The sequence below is a fragment of the Aspergillus sydowii genome (genome assembly GCF_001890705.1).
Source record: "Aspergillus sydowii CBS 593.65 unplaced genomic scaffold ASPSYscaffold_19, whole genome shotgun sequence".
Lineage (NCBI taxonomy): Eukaryota > Fungi > Ascomycota > Eurotiomycetes > Eurotiales > Aspergillaceae > Aspergillus > Aspergillus sydowii.
The window spans coordinates 422076-434790 of NW_024467877.1; the positions used below are offsets into that span (position 1 = coordinate 422076).

The 12715-nt window shown below is 51.1% G+C and overlaps 4 protein-coding genes across 4 annotated transcripts; 3 read left to right on the forward strand and 1 right to left on the reverse strand.

Annotated features, from left to right (window-relative positions):
• Positions 1–565: 565 nt before the first annotated feature.
• Positions 566–5179, forward strand: ASPSYDRAFT_95513 (GAS2 domain protein; the record flags this gene model as incomplete). The annotated part of the gene is made up of 2 exons (XM_040853126.1): positions 566–2845; positions 2903–5179. The coding sequence occupies 2 exons, from the start codon at positions 566–568 to the stop codon at positions 5177–5179; spliced, it is 4557 nt and encodes a 1518-aa protein (XP_040696517.1).
• A 418-nt stretch (positions 5180–5597) lies between these two features.
• ASPSYDRAFT_583347 (GTPase-activating protein GYP7) lies at positions 5598–8871 on the reverse strand. The gene is made up of 5 exons (XM_040849516.1): positions 8604–8871; positions 7172–8546; positions 6858–7120; positions 6480–6798; positions 5598–6417 (listed from the first exon to the last, which is right to left on the reverse strand). The coding sequence occupies exons 1-5, from the start codon at positions 8760–8762 to the stop codon at positions 6017–6019; spliced, it is 2517 nt and encodes an 838-aa protein (XP_040696518.1). The 5' UTR covers positions 8763–8871; the 3' UTR covers positions 5598–6016.
• A 543-nt stretch (positions 8872–9414) lies between these two features.
• Positions 9415–10808, forward strand: ASPSYDRAFT_583280 (aromatic ring-hydroxylating oxygenase subunit alpha). The gene is made up of 4 exons (XM_040849514.1): positions 9415–9640; positions 9689–9841; positions 9900–10081; positions 10132–10808. Exons 1-4 carry the CDS (start codon positions 9554–9556, stop codon positions 10586–10588), a joined length of 879 nt encoding a protein of 292 aa, XP_040696519.1. The 5' UTR covers positions 9415–9553; the 3' UTR covers positions 10589–10808.
• Positions 10809–10903: 95 nt separating this feature from the next.
• On the forward strand, positions 10904–12690 carry ASPSYDRAFT_583532 (putative iron-sulfur cluster-binding protein). Its single transcript, XM_040849521.1, has 6 exons — positions 10904–11243; positions 11301–11691; positions 11740–11775; positions 11837–12262; positions 12317–12442; positions 12495–12690. The coding sequence occupies exons 1-6, from the start codon at positions 11028–11030 to the stop codon at positions 12548–12550; spliced, it is 1251 nt and encodes a 416-aa protein (XP_040696520.1). The 5' UTR covers positions 10904–11027; the 3' UTR covers positions 12551–12690.
• Positions 12691–12715: the final 25 nt, after the last annotated feature.

Here is a 12715-nt window from a genome sequence, read left to right on the forward strand (position 1 = left end):
ACTAGTGGCAAATAGTGCGCGTTTGCCGACCCCTTTTGGCGGCGCTCCACCCGACGCGTTGTAAAAAAACGAGCGAGATCGTAAAAAAGAACCATTCGTCCACATTGCAAGGTCTGAACCTATTGGCTGCTTATTATTAGGATTGGACCCTCTGTGTTTGACACAGTCGGACTTCCTGCCATCCACTCATTTTCTTGACGCTCGTTCCCTCCCGAACCAGTCGTCCTCCAGCTGTCACCAGCACCTGCACAACCACTTCACTCCTTCCCAAACCTCCAGCCTCTTCTCTCTTCAACTTCAATCCCATAGATCCTTTTTATTAATTCTTTCCTATACTCTCCTCTGGGTTCCTGCTCCTTCGCCTCACTGTCACTTCCTCCCACTCTCGCTAGACGGGCTTGTGAGATCGCGTCCCAGCATGCTTGCTCTTCATCCACGCTCCGTTTCCCATATTGTCGATTTCGCTGCGCGACCTCCGTTAATTAGCCTCCGGTGTTGAACTCAGATTTAGATACATATTGTTGAACCTTGACGCATTTTACCCCGCCCGAAAAAGGCCGACGACATGGCGAGCGGCCGCATCAGTCCACCTCGCCGGCCGTCTCTGGCGCCCCCCACGTTGGCCCCCAAAACATCAGATCGCCTGACTGTACCCAAGTATCACATTGTGGACCCCCTCCTTGGAAATCTATCGCCAGAATCGACCCTGCAAGCCCTCTCGTCGACCGATGCTGTGCCTAGGAACGAACAGGCCGCGCACGATATCCTATCCACGAGCATCGCGCAAGCCTCATCAACAGAACGAGCTCTCGGGATACGTGCTGCAGTAGCAGCTCAAAGTCTTGGACAATGGTATAGAGAAGTACGCGCATGGGATTGGCCAAAACGGACGGACGCCCAGGAGGGAATGGGGTTCATCCCCCCGCCCGACGCGGAGTCGTCTGGATACTGCGGAAGCCTCCCGGCAGCTGTTGTTCAGGAACATGAGAGACGCATCGAAGAGATTCGTGATGGAATGGATAGCTTGGACGTCGAAGAATTGAAGGAGCACGTCCTCAATGCCCACATTCCAGGCCGGTCTCGGCCTTCGTCAGCGAACAGCACCATGTCCGTGCCTCCCCCACTCAGCTATGTTCAATTGAGTGACTTCACCGCCGTCATTACTGCTACTATATTACGAGCCCTGCCGCTACTATCGCGTTTGAACGCCCTGCTGTCTACTTGGGACGTACGACTACTGGTTCTTAAACAAATACCCGGATTACTGCTGAGCTTGCAGTTCGCTAGGTCGGAGCTTAATTCTGCTCTCGATCTCTTGAAATCTTCGGCTCCACCGACTGAGAACGATGTTTTGTATTCATCTTCCAATTATCACGCGAAACGGGCGACCTTGGAGTCAACAGTGTTATCGGCGGGCCGGAGGATGGACCGGATACTGGATTCCCTAGACGGACGAGAGGATTCTCTCCCCGAGAACTGGATTGATGACCTGGAAGCCATCGAGGCGGACTTTTCTTCTTGGGTGATGGAGGCTGAAAAGCAGGCCTTTGAAAGCGAATGGCGCCGACTATCAGCTCGATCAAGAGACAACGGCAAGCCCCAACCGAGTAGTACCGAACAGGAAATGTCAGAGAACAGATGTCCTGCGGAAAATCCTGCCGAGGCCGCCAAAATTTTGCCGGTCGAATCTCCATCAAGAGAGCCTTCTAGACAAGTGGATGCTGCCATTGTGCCTGACCCTGAGTCACCTGAGCTCCAGACTAGACCAGCTGTATTGCATATTGGACGCACTCCCCCAATGGAAACTATCGCTGAGGAAATTGGCAGTCCGTTTGATCGCCCTCCTTCCCAAAATGCTCGTGGTATCAATGATGCTTCTGTGATGGAAGCGAGAAACGTACCGCAGTCTCCTACGCCATTGCCTTCTGATCCGGTTATCAAGGGAGAAAGTTCGGAATCAGTCCAGGCGATGCAGTTGGATGCAAGTAACAACGTTCCTGACCCCGCAGATACAATAACAGCCTGTGCACCGCAAGCTATTGATGATAATGACGCGAACACCCTGCACTATTCGGATGATGGCTCGTCCGATGAACAGCTAGTACATGTACCAGAAGCATTGGATCATCCGCTACCCACGGTCTCCACTGAACAACTAGACGTTTTCAAGCCTGACGGGAAGCAATCACCATCTCCTGTTGACGTATCAGCCACGGAGGAAACAGTATCGCTTCCCAAACAGCCCAACGACAGTTCTGAACATATGAATATGGAATTACCAGTGGAATCTGAAGCACCCGAAAATGATGCTGTCGTGGGACGGGAGACGTTTCAGTCTCTTAATGCGGTATCCACCGATGAACCTCGACCTCAGTCTACGGATCCAGACAATGATCGCCCCAACGACTCAAGTCCTGAGGCCCTTCTGGGCTCTCACGAGGATGGCAACTTGCCATTCACCGCAACCCGGTCCGAAGAGAGCACTCAAACGGGAGCGAAATCCTTGGCGAGACCCGATGTTACTTCCACAGATGTTCCAGGAACTGATCCGGTGCGGTTTGAGCCTGAAGCCCAAGAGATTGAATCCTCAACACAATTATCTCCTGCAAAGCAATCTCCGCCAGTTGATGCCCCTCCGTTAGAAACAGACGCCAATATCACATCCTCCCAAGCCTCTACCACGTCTGAGCCGATATCCGAAAATGTTGGTGCACCATCTGTGAGTAGCGAATCGTCGAAGGCAGGTGAAGGACCCGAACCCATTTCCGAACCCGTTTCCGAATCCATTTTCGAACCCGTTGCTGAGCCCGTTGCTGAGCCCGTTGCTGAGCCCGTTGCTGAGCCCGTTGCTGAGCCCGTTGCTGAGCCCGTTGCTGAGCCCGTTGCTGANCCCGTTGCTGAGCCCGTTGCTGAGCCCGTTGCTGAGCCCGTTGCTGAGCCCGTTGCTGAGCCCGTTGCTGAGCCCGTTGCTGAGCCCGTTGCTGAACCCGTTGCTGAACCCGTTGCTGAACCCGTTGCTGAACCCGTTGCTGAACCCGTTGCTGTTGTTGAACCCTCGCCTCAGCCCGAACACGATGGAGCATCTTCAAGCTCCAAAGAGCTCCAGCCAATTCTTGAGAACGACCACCCTCAACCTCCGCGAGTGGACAACGAAATTGTTGGCACGGATAATGTTGCAACTAAAACCTCATCTGGCGTTGGTACTCCGGGGTCCACAGAGCGTTGCGTCACGCCCTCTAACGATAATGTGGCGGCTCTTCGGAACCTTTTCGTACCGCATGATAACAGCAAAGTTCCTACTGAGCAACATGATGCTGATGAGTCTGACACAGACGACAAGAACACACCGAAGAAGCCCTTGGACAGTCCTATCAAGTTGTCCAAGACTCGCCCTGGTCGACTGGATCTGGAGAAACAGAAACAGAAATCTCGTGTTCGAAGGGCATCCAACGCATCTGACGGTTCGGTGTCGGACTACCCTTCCCTTGTGTCAAGCCCAGAGATTCCAGAGCCTCGGACTTCATCATCGAATGCGACACCGTTGCTCCTTGAGACTCCACCACATTTCCCAGCGGACTACAGACCGTCAAAGCCTGCGCGCCCGAGCAATGGCCATACTCTACGCGAAGACCGCCTGCTCCATTTAGACGCCCAGAAACCCTCACCACGGGATGCCTTCACGCACAATAGAACACTCAGCTTACCGCTGCAACGTTTCATAAACGAAAGTTTGGATGTCAACTACGACAATGGATCTGGCAATGAGGAGGATTCTCCAGCCGCTAAAGTCGCTAGGCATCAGAAGAGCACGCCGACAGAAAGACGCAGAAAGTCTAAATCCGCGTCCTCAACCAGCGATATAGAACGATTCAACGGGCAGAACCGTGCTACTACGCGTAGAGACAGTTCTGGGGTCGATTCTGACGGCTCCGTCGAGCCGCAACCTAAGTCCCAGAAGGATAAGGAAGTGTCACCCAAAACACGCGTTGAGCAGTTCAGCAACACAACCACGGCGCGCCTGAAGAAACGGTTGACTGCCCATCCTAGTCTTGAAAGCATTGGATCTTACAAGTCAAATCCCGGAACCGGCGACTCAAGGCCTGTCCGAGCCAAAGCAAAGTCTCGGTCATCATCTATAAACAAAGGACTGATTCGTGCCAAGGATCAGATGGATGTGAAAATCAATTCAATCCTGACTTCTCTTCCAGGTCATATTCATCTGGTTCCAGCCGACCAAGACGATGATGCTATTTCAGTCGCGTCCTCTGTGCCATTCAGACGGGAGAGATTTCGCTCAGACTCGCCCCAGGGCACCCCTACTCGCAGCTTCACCCCCACTCCTTCGCTTAGTCTACGACCAGCGGTGGGTCGCAGAAGACACTCCCATGCCCCCGAGGAGAGCTCGGTAAAGCTTTATCATCTTCACCGTGGCGGGAAGTCTGCTCCTACCAAGCTCTTTGTAAGGACAGTTGGTGAAAACGGAGAACGTGTAATGGTTAGAGTTGGTGGCGGATGGGCGGATTTGGCCGAATATCTACGAGAGTATGCGATCCATCACGGACGTCGCCATGTATCTGAAACGCCTCACGTTGAAGTTGAGGGTATCTCATCCCGCGACTCTCCTTCATACTCGCCACCCGCGAGCCGAGTTCCATCGGGTAATGCACGCCATATGCCAGCTCGACCTGGTTCAGTTATAAGTAACCGTCCCTCTTCCTCTCTTGCGGTCCGGAAAACCAGACGTTCATCCAACGTCTCCGACATTGGCGACATCAGGACAGCCAGTGCCGGCGATGCTCTCAACGTTTCCTTTTCTCCTGGGTCGAACGCTTTCGGCAACAGACGACTATCCGTATCGTCAAATGTCTCGGCGGGTGCTATGTCGTCTGTCAGTGAAGCTCGTCATGGGTCACCTGGAGCTCCCGCTGTGCCTCTTGGTCTTGCGGGGCCAAAGCCCAGAGCTAGACGCGCTGCCATCACCCCAGAGAGTGAGGCTTGGGTAGAAGATGTTCTTGGCCAAGCGCGACGGAGCACCTCTCTCAGACCGTTCAAGTACACTCTACCACCCGCGGAAAACGAAGGGAACGAAAACACTCCCACGCTACCCAAATCTCGGAGCATCAGTGACATTGGCAAAGCGGGCTCAAGCAAACGCGTTATACTCCGTGGGCTACGGTAGCCACTGCACCTAACTGTCTCACACCACCTATACCTGTCTCTTCCTCTGCCATCTTACCTATTATACCGTCACCTTTCAAAGGGTTCTGTTTTGGTCAAAAGCGGAACCACTTCTTATAATCCTTTACTACCTTGCATATTTTGAGCGTGTTATCATCATTATCCTTTTCTGGCTGTTTAGCGGGTTGCATATTACGCATGGTCATTGGTCTTAATTTTCTTTGGACATATACTTTTTCGTTTTTGCATTGATTGGTTATGTGCATACTTTTTGGTCTTGCTTGCATTTTATTTTTTTGGTCAGGTCCAGTTTTGCAGGAAGATACCCTTTGAGAAAGGTTAGGTAGTTTGTTTGTTTTCTAAATCGTTCTGATTCTTCGCATTCTCCTACCTAGGAATGGGTAGACAGCATGTCTAGTTATGGATATAGATTTCCAGCCCCAAAAGGGCATATTTTTACCCATTGGCTTTATATCAGCTTGTTAGGCTTCTTCCTTTGACCCTAGCTACCGTGTAAGGAGCAAGGAGTATAGATAGCAATTGTGCTTTCAAAGTAGATGATTTACTGGTTGATACGGATGAAAAAAAAAAAAAAAAATTGAAATGGCTCATGGCTACCTATAAAACTCCCGCAACCAACCGAAACGTAAAACATTGTTAACAATGAAGAATGAGTAAGAGTATGAGACTGGAGATGGTGAGTCATATCATATCGTATCGTGATAAAGAAGAAGCAGTCCGTCCTCCTGATATTCTAAATAAGTAATTTCGAGTTTCTTGGTTGGCTCTAGTAAATGAGGTGAATCAGGGTATTCCTCCAGTATGACTACAGAAAACGCTAGGCTGACTCCGAGTGCGTGTGTGAGTTCTCATCCGGGTTGGGTATCGGGTTATGACCATTCCAGAATATATCCTTCCTCAGCAACTCTCTCAGCTCAGGCGAAATGATTTTGGTGTTTGGTTCTTTATCACCGGGCCTTAGGTTCGAGGATGATGAGGGCCGCCCTGTGCTTGTGCTGATGCCCGAAGCTGAGGCTGATGAGCGTTCGGGTGACTTGCCCTTGTTTGCGTTGGAAGGGGACTGGGGTTGAGATTGGGTGGGTTTGCGCTGTTGAGTTGACGGGGTCGGGAAATTGCCTTTCTTGTCGATTGCTTCGACGGAGCGGCAGAAGCGGTGGAAGAGAGATTCGGCGCGGGCGAGGATAGGGAGCAGGTCCATGGTGTTGGAGAGTTCGTTGACTGATGGGGTTAATGATATTAGCCAACTGTATCAAGTGCAAAAAGGGATGAATGGAACGTACTGTATTTCAAGACCTCATCAAATTGTTTGAGGTGGTCCATTATGACGTCTCTGTGTTTCTCGAGGATGGCTACAGCGACGAAGAGATGGAAGTTGCTGGTTACGTAGTCGGTCCATAGGGTTTCCCAGAGACGTAGGACATCCACCCATTCGAACTCCCGCTTGTACCAGACCAGAAGCATTCGGAAGAAGAAGAAGAAGTTTGTGCTGTCAGCGGACTGCAGATGGAGATAGAGCTGGGGGTCCATGAGCTGGATGAGATGGTCTAGGGTCTGTAGTTGAGCACGCATTCCAGACTGGTCACGGAGGAAATTTCGCTCCTAAAGAGCATGCATTAGCAAATTTGGAATGGGAAACTGGGCCTTTTATATTCACATACCATCCTATTCATGAAATTCACAAACGCCCAAAATGCAACTGCATCATCCTGCATAACAGCGTAAAGAGGGGCGAGAAGGTCGCTCATGCCTTGGACATAGCCCAGATCGGGGTTGTACTCGTTGTAAGTAAGGAGCATGTCCTTCATTTGCTCGAGATGCACGTTTGTTCCGACATCTGAGAAGGGAGAATCCGGGTCTGGATGAGGGATATCCTCTCCTGCGAACAGAGGAATCGTCCGGTCCGTACGGTGTACATCTTTCTCTGCGGAGGGTTAGTAAAAGATGATGATAATAAAATGGGAGCTCATCTTACCTATTCGATTTCTCTGCTCCTTCCACCATTCTTGCTGCTCAGAAGTGGAGTCGCCTTCGACCATTCTCTCCCACCATGCTCCCTTCAAGCGAATGTATTCATCGCGTCTTGAGTTCATCAGGGCCTGACGATCGTCACTGTCACTATCCCAAGGATAGACCTCGAGCAGAAAGAGCCAGGCTTCCTTCCGAACTCCGTCATTCGGATCTAAACCACCGTGGAAGACTCTCTCCTTGACCTCGTTGACAGTTACGTGAAGTCGCCCAGTTCGCGGATCAAAGAAGCCCTTCCATTCTTCCAAAGTGACAGGCCTTCGGCGCTCGTTGGTCGACATGTTCCCCATCTCGAGATCGAGAATCTCGAAATCCCCGACAGAGCTGTTCTCCATCTCGAGCACATCCTTTGCAGTATATATCCGCTGATTCCTTTCCCGATCGCTCTGCTCTGAAATACTCATCGCCCAGCGGGCGAGGTATATCCTAGCGCTATCAAATTCCTCTTGTAGCGTTTGGATTTCCGGGGTCTTCAGAAGCCTACGAACCTGAGGAGGGACGCGAGGGTTGTCGGCTATCTCATTTGCAGTGCGTCTCGTAAAAGTGGTAATCTTGCTTAACTGTTCAAGAACCTTCCATCTTGTCTCCTTGATTGCCTTCATAAACGGGTCCATGCCTGCATCGTGCTGCTGGGCCGCGGCGCCCCTCGGAGCTGCAGGGGGTTCCTGCAAATTCGCTGCAGAGGCATCGGCAAGCTGTGGTTTCCCGAAGGAAAGTTGATCCTCCTCGGAGGGGTCTATCAGATAGACAGCACTGTCAACGGCGGAACGCTGCACGTCCACGTATTGCCGGAGCCATCGCAGAATTTCATCTCCACCCCAGAACACACTCCCACTCTCATCAAAGGGGTCGAATGTTTCCCTTGTCCGCTTCTTCTTCTGCAGTATAGTGGATTCGCATTCGCTGTCGTGGAAAAAGAGCGCGGGGAAGCTGTCGCCTGCACGAGAGTTGATCACAAGGCTGCCAAACCACCATCCCAAGCTCGGAGGGCGCACGAGCAGAGAATAAATATGCGACAGCGGGACGGCAAATGCGTAGAGACCTATTGGATCTTTGAATGTAGTTGTTTCCGGAAGCGCGGGGACGAGGTACTTTTGGCGCGGCGGGGAATCGCCCTCCGCGAGGTCGACTTTGACGTATGTATCGTAGGCATCACCAAGGGCAGATTCGGGGACCCAGGCGAGAAGGTAGGAGGATAGATCCGGTTTATTTGAGGATTCGGGGCGCGAGGCATTGTGAGGGCCAGGGACGGGCTTTTGTTGGAGGAGGGCGATGAAGCCGGGGATATTGTCTTTCGCGGAAGCAGTTGGGTGGACGTACACCTTGAGCATAAGTTTGATGAGCTAGTGGTAGAAATAAAAGCGCCGCGGTGATCTCACCTTGCTTTTAGAGAAGAGAAGCCTCACACCTCTCCTAGCGGCAGCGTGGGCGATGGTGTTGTATTCATCTTCCTCTGCGTCGCTGACGTCGAAGAAGGAAGCTGTCGGAGAAGGCGGCGACGGCGGAGGGGTGAACTGGACTCTGTCGGAGCCCGTCATTTCTGCTCCAATGTTTTAATAAGGCGAGGTCTAGAGACTTGCGGTCATAACCTCGAGGCAGTTCTGTCTTCGATAGCTGCGGCGTTGACTGAAGACGGTCACGTCACGACGTAATCAGTCGCGGGGTCCCGGCATGTGATCTCCGCTGGTGAAGGGCGACGTGACGACGAGCTGCAACAGCTTGTTCGGAGCAAATGAGGGCGACAGTATCCTGAAACGATGATCGATAAGATAAAGAAGAGAGGTCTGAAGTGTCATCGTCGGCTTCCCTTGCATGGGCGGATGGGATGGCCGCGCATTCGCCACAGCACTGCGGATCCAGGCAGCAACAAATCCATCCGGAGCAAAAGAATACCAAATAACTTGGAAATCGGCTTTGACGTCAGATTTTTCATTTTTTTATGGCTGCGACCGAGACTTATTCTGCCTGTCGTTCAGTTGAATCGCGGGCTGCCCATATCAATGAAAATATATACAGATATATACAAAGTGACCATGGTCAATGCGCCTTGACGCTGATCTTTGTGGCTGGACCTCGTCGACTAAGCCGTCAAACCCCAGGATTCAAAAGAAACGTCTTAGCTGAAATGGTCTAGTGACTTGGAGAAGTGATAAGTCGGGATCCCATAACCTCTTCAGGAAACGCTATGCCTGGCCAATTGGACGGCACATAAAATGCATCTCGCAGACGCCGTGACAGATCGACACAATGTACAAGAGGTGGAGAGACTATAAAGTACGGGAAGGCGTCGTGGAGTCAATCCTCACAGACAACGAGTATAGCCCTCACGATGGCCGAGCTCACGCGTACGCTCCCAGCATCTTGGTACTGCAGCCCGCCGCTATATCAGCTTGAAAGGCGGGCTGTCTTTATGAAGGTTTGTCAGACTTCAAGAACCGAGTGGCTGGTCACTGATGTTGTCTAGTCCTGGTATCTTCTTGGTCCTTTGACGAGATTCCAGACCGTTGGTGAAATCGTCGAGTATGAAATAGCACAGCAGCCGATTCATGCAGTCCGGAGCACTGGCGACGCACATATTCCAGTTCCTGAGGAGATTCAGGTTGTTTGCGCGGACAGTGCATGTTATCCTGAAGACGATGATCGTGATCCTAATGGGCATTGCTAATAACTTACAGAAGGCACCTCTTCGCCACCATGTTACACCCACTGGGCTTGTCTTCACCACTCTGTCAGAAGATACACCAAGCTTCCACGAATACTTCCCAGAACTGGAGCCGCTACTCCAACGAGTCGACTTCACCAAGCTACCGTACAAACGAAGCATCAAGTACGAAGGACGATTCAACTGGAAGACAATGTACGCCGTTTCTAAAACTACTCTATGTGTCGAATTCTAAAGCACAGCAGGGTCGATGGCTACCAGGAATGCCTCCACTGCCAATACACCCATCCCTCATTCTCGATCTACTACCCACCAACCTGGTATAAAGTGCACAACCACAAGAACTTCTCCCAGCACATCGCAGACCCCAAGAAGCCCGATGACGGACTCTTCTTGTACTTCTTCCCAATCTGCACGCTGAATGTCTATGGGGGCGGCATGTCCTCGTTCCGCGTGTGTCCAACAGACGACCCCAATATCACCAGGATGGAATTCGATTATTATCACATGGAGACGGGCGAGAAGTTTGAAGAGTATTTCCGCTTTGTCCGCCAGGTCGCCATGGAGGACTACGAGTTGTGTGAGAAGGCACAGCAGAATCTCGAAAAGGGCGTCTACCGCGAGGGGATCCTGAACCCGGAAAAGGAGAGTGGCGTTTCTTGTGAGTTGACAAGTCTGTATTTTCTACCTCTGGGTTATTAACAACTCCCAGTCTACCAAGACCGCGTCTTCGAACTTGTGTGCCAGCAGCACGCAGCAGAGCGAGAGAAGGAAGCAAATGCCAAATCCAAGTTGGAGGATCCAGAGCCAGTGCAACCAGCCGGTGTTCAGGCAGTTGCGTGATCACGATCGTAGTGCCAAGGGGCTGGGGACCAGAAGCCAGCGTGATGTAGAGTCGTATTGATTTGCAATGATAATCCACCAGAGACGATGAGACTGGCTGGATAGTTGTTTCTAAGGCCGTGCTGGAAAAGTGCACCAAATTCGGCAAACCGAGGGAACATAGCGCTGGACCAATGGAGTTATTGATAGTCAATGCTTAGGGTGTAGCCGTGTTTACTGTAGGGTATAAGAAGATAAGCTCCGGGAATCAGACACCTGCTCACAGTTCCTTTCAGGAGCTTGAACTGTTTTTTTGAAAATGGAGAATCTCTTCCCAGCATTCGTGGCCGTCCTGGCCGGTCTGATATTCCTGTATCGCGCCAGGGCCTCCTCCACAACCACTCCCAAGACCATCCCTTCACCTCCTCCACCAGCAGGAGCAGCAGATACTGTCTCAAAGGAATCCGACTTCCCACCGGACTGGCTAACATCCAACCAAATCTTTGAACTGGAGCGCCGCGCCATCTTCAGCAAGGTCTGCCACCCACCCAGCCAGACTTACAAAATAAATCATCTAATACGAACTGAACAGACCTGGATCCCCCTAACACACAGAACTCAATTCCCATCCCCAGGCTCATACCACACCTACAACCTAGCCAGCATCCCCATCCTCCTAATAAAAGGCAAAGACCATACGATCCGCGCCTTCCACAACGTCTGCCGACACCGGGCGTATGCCGTTGCGACGCGGGAGTCTGGAACGTCTACGGTCTTGGGATGCCGGTACCATGGGTGGAGCTATAATGCTAACGGGCAGTTAATCCGGGCACCGCATTTTGATGGTGTGCAGGGGTTTGAGAGGGGGGAGAATGGCCTTTTTGAGGTTGGGGTTAGGGTTGGTGAGGAAGGGGTTGTCTGGGTTAATTTGGGGAATTGTGATGATTGGAAAGATGAGAATGTACTTTTGAGAGGAGCTGGAGGTAAGATAGGTGGTGATGGTGGTGGTGGATGGAGATGGATTGGGGGAGGGAAACTGGAAGGAGTATTTAACTGGAAGGCGGCTTGTGAGTATCCATAGTATTCACATCCGAGCATACCTATGTGGTACTTTCTGACTTGATACAGTGAGAACGGGATATATCCAAGACTGCCTCGGTCTGGAGGACATCTTAGTGTCTGGCTCGTTCATGCAGACTTTGCTTGGGTACTTCCAGCCAAAGGCCGAGTCGACTCATCTCTTCCCGAACATGTTCATCTTCACTATACCCAGTCTAAGTTGTTGGTTGTCTCTTAGCTTTATTCCAGCCTCTGAGCGAGCAGCCTCAGTTCAGTACGATCTGTACGGTGCTGTGAATATGAAAGACGAGACAGCCCAAGCTGCATTGGCGACTATCGAAGGGAAGGTTAAGAACACGATTTCGAAGCTAGAAACGGAGTATCAATTGTGTCTTGACTCGACTGGGTGCGTCAAGATTCCGCTAAATCAGAAGTATACTAATTTCCACAGTTATCCAACTTCTATACTTCCAGGGCTTGATCTAGAGTTCTCAGGTATGCCGACATCTTTACATTCTCTCCTGGTAAGATTTGTCTAACTACAAACAGACACACAGAAACAGATCCTCTCTCTCTTGAAAGCACACGCAAAGCTAGAAAAATCCCATGGAGCAGAAATCTATCCCGCGAGAAGAGAACCGCGGATGAATGTTAAATACCAGCAGGCCGAGCAGCGTTTGTAAACCCCTTCCAGACTTCTGTGTTGAAAGACTAACTATCTTTATAGTGTGTCAAGAGCTGGACTGCGGTGACGCGTCTAGCAACAAGAGTCTTGCATGGTAAATGCCAGGATGGGATCGTTCATGTGGTTGTGATATACACGCTTTTTGAGGTGGACAATTATACAGTTAGTGTTTGCAAATGGGGACCAGGCTCATCAGGCATAGCTTTTTATTTTTAAATTCGTTATTCATGGCTTTTTGGGACCCGTATATTGGCGTCCATTAG

Excerpts from the sequence above, each read along its gene's own strand:
- ASPSYDRAFT_583280 (XM_040849514.1), top strand. The coding sequence starts at position 9,554 with ATGGCCGAGCTCACGCGTACGCTCCCAGCATCTTGGTACTGCAGCCCG. Across the intron at positions 9,842-9,899 it reads AGGTTGTTTGCGCGGACAGT|AAGGCACCTCTTCGCCACCA; the intron begins GCATGTTATCCT and ends AATAACTTACAG. Across the intron at positions 10,082-10,131 it reads CGATTCAACTGGAAGACAAT|GGTCGATGGCTACCAGGAAT; the intron begins GTACGCCGTTTC and ends AAAGCACAGCAG.
- ASPSYDRAFT_583532 (XM_040849521.1), top strand. The coding sequence starts at position 11,028 with ATGGAGAATCTCTTCCCAGCATTCGTGGCCGTCCTGGCCGGTCTGATA. Across the intron at positions 11,776-11,836 it reads ATTTAACTGGAAGGCGGCTT|TGAGAACGGGATATATCCAA; the intron begins GTGAGTATCCAT and ends GACTTGATACAG. Across the intron at positions 12,263-12,316 it reads GCTTGATCTAGAGTTCTCAG|ACACACAGAAACAGATCCTC; the intron begins GTATGCCGACAT and ends AACTACAAACAG.
- ASPSYDRAFT_583347 (XM_040849516.1), bottom strand. The coding sequence starts at position 8,762 with ATGACGGGCTCCGACAGAGTCCAGTTCACCCCTCCGCCGTCGCCGCCT. Across the intron at positions 7,121-7,171 it reads GGAGCAGAGAAATCGAATAG|AGAAAGATGTACACCGTACG; the intron begins GTAAGATGAGCT and ends AACCCTCCGCAG. Across the intron at positions 6,799-6,857 it reads TGAATTTCATGAATAGGATG|GAGCGAAATTTCCTCCGTGA; the intron begins GTATGTGAATAT and ends CATGCTCTTTAG.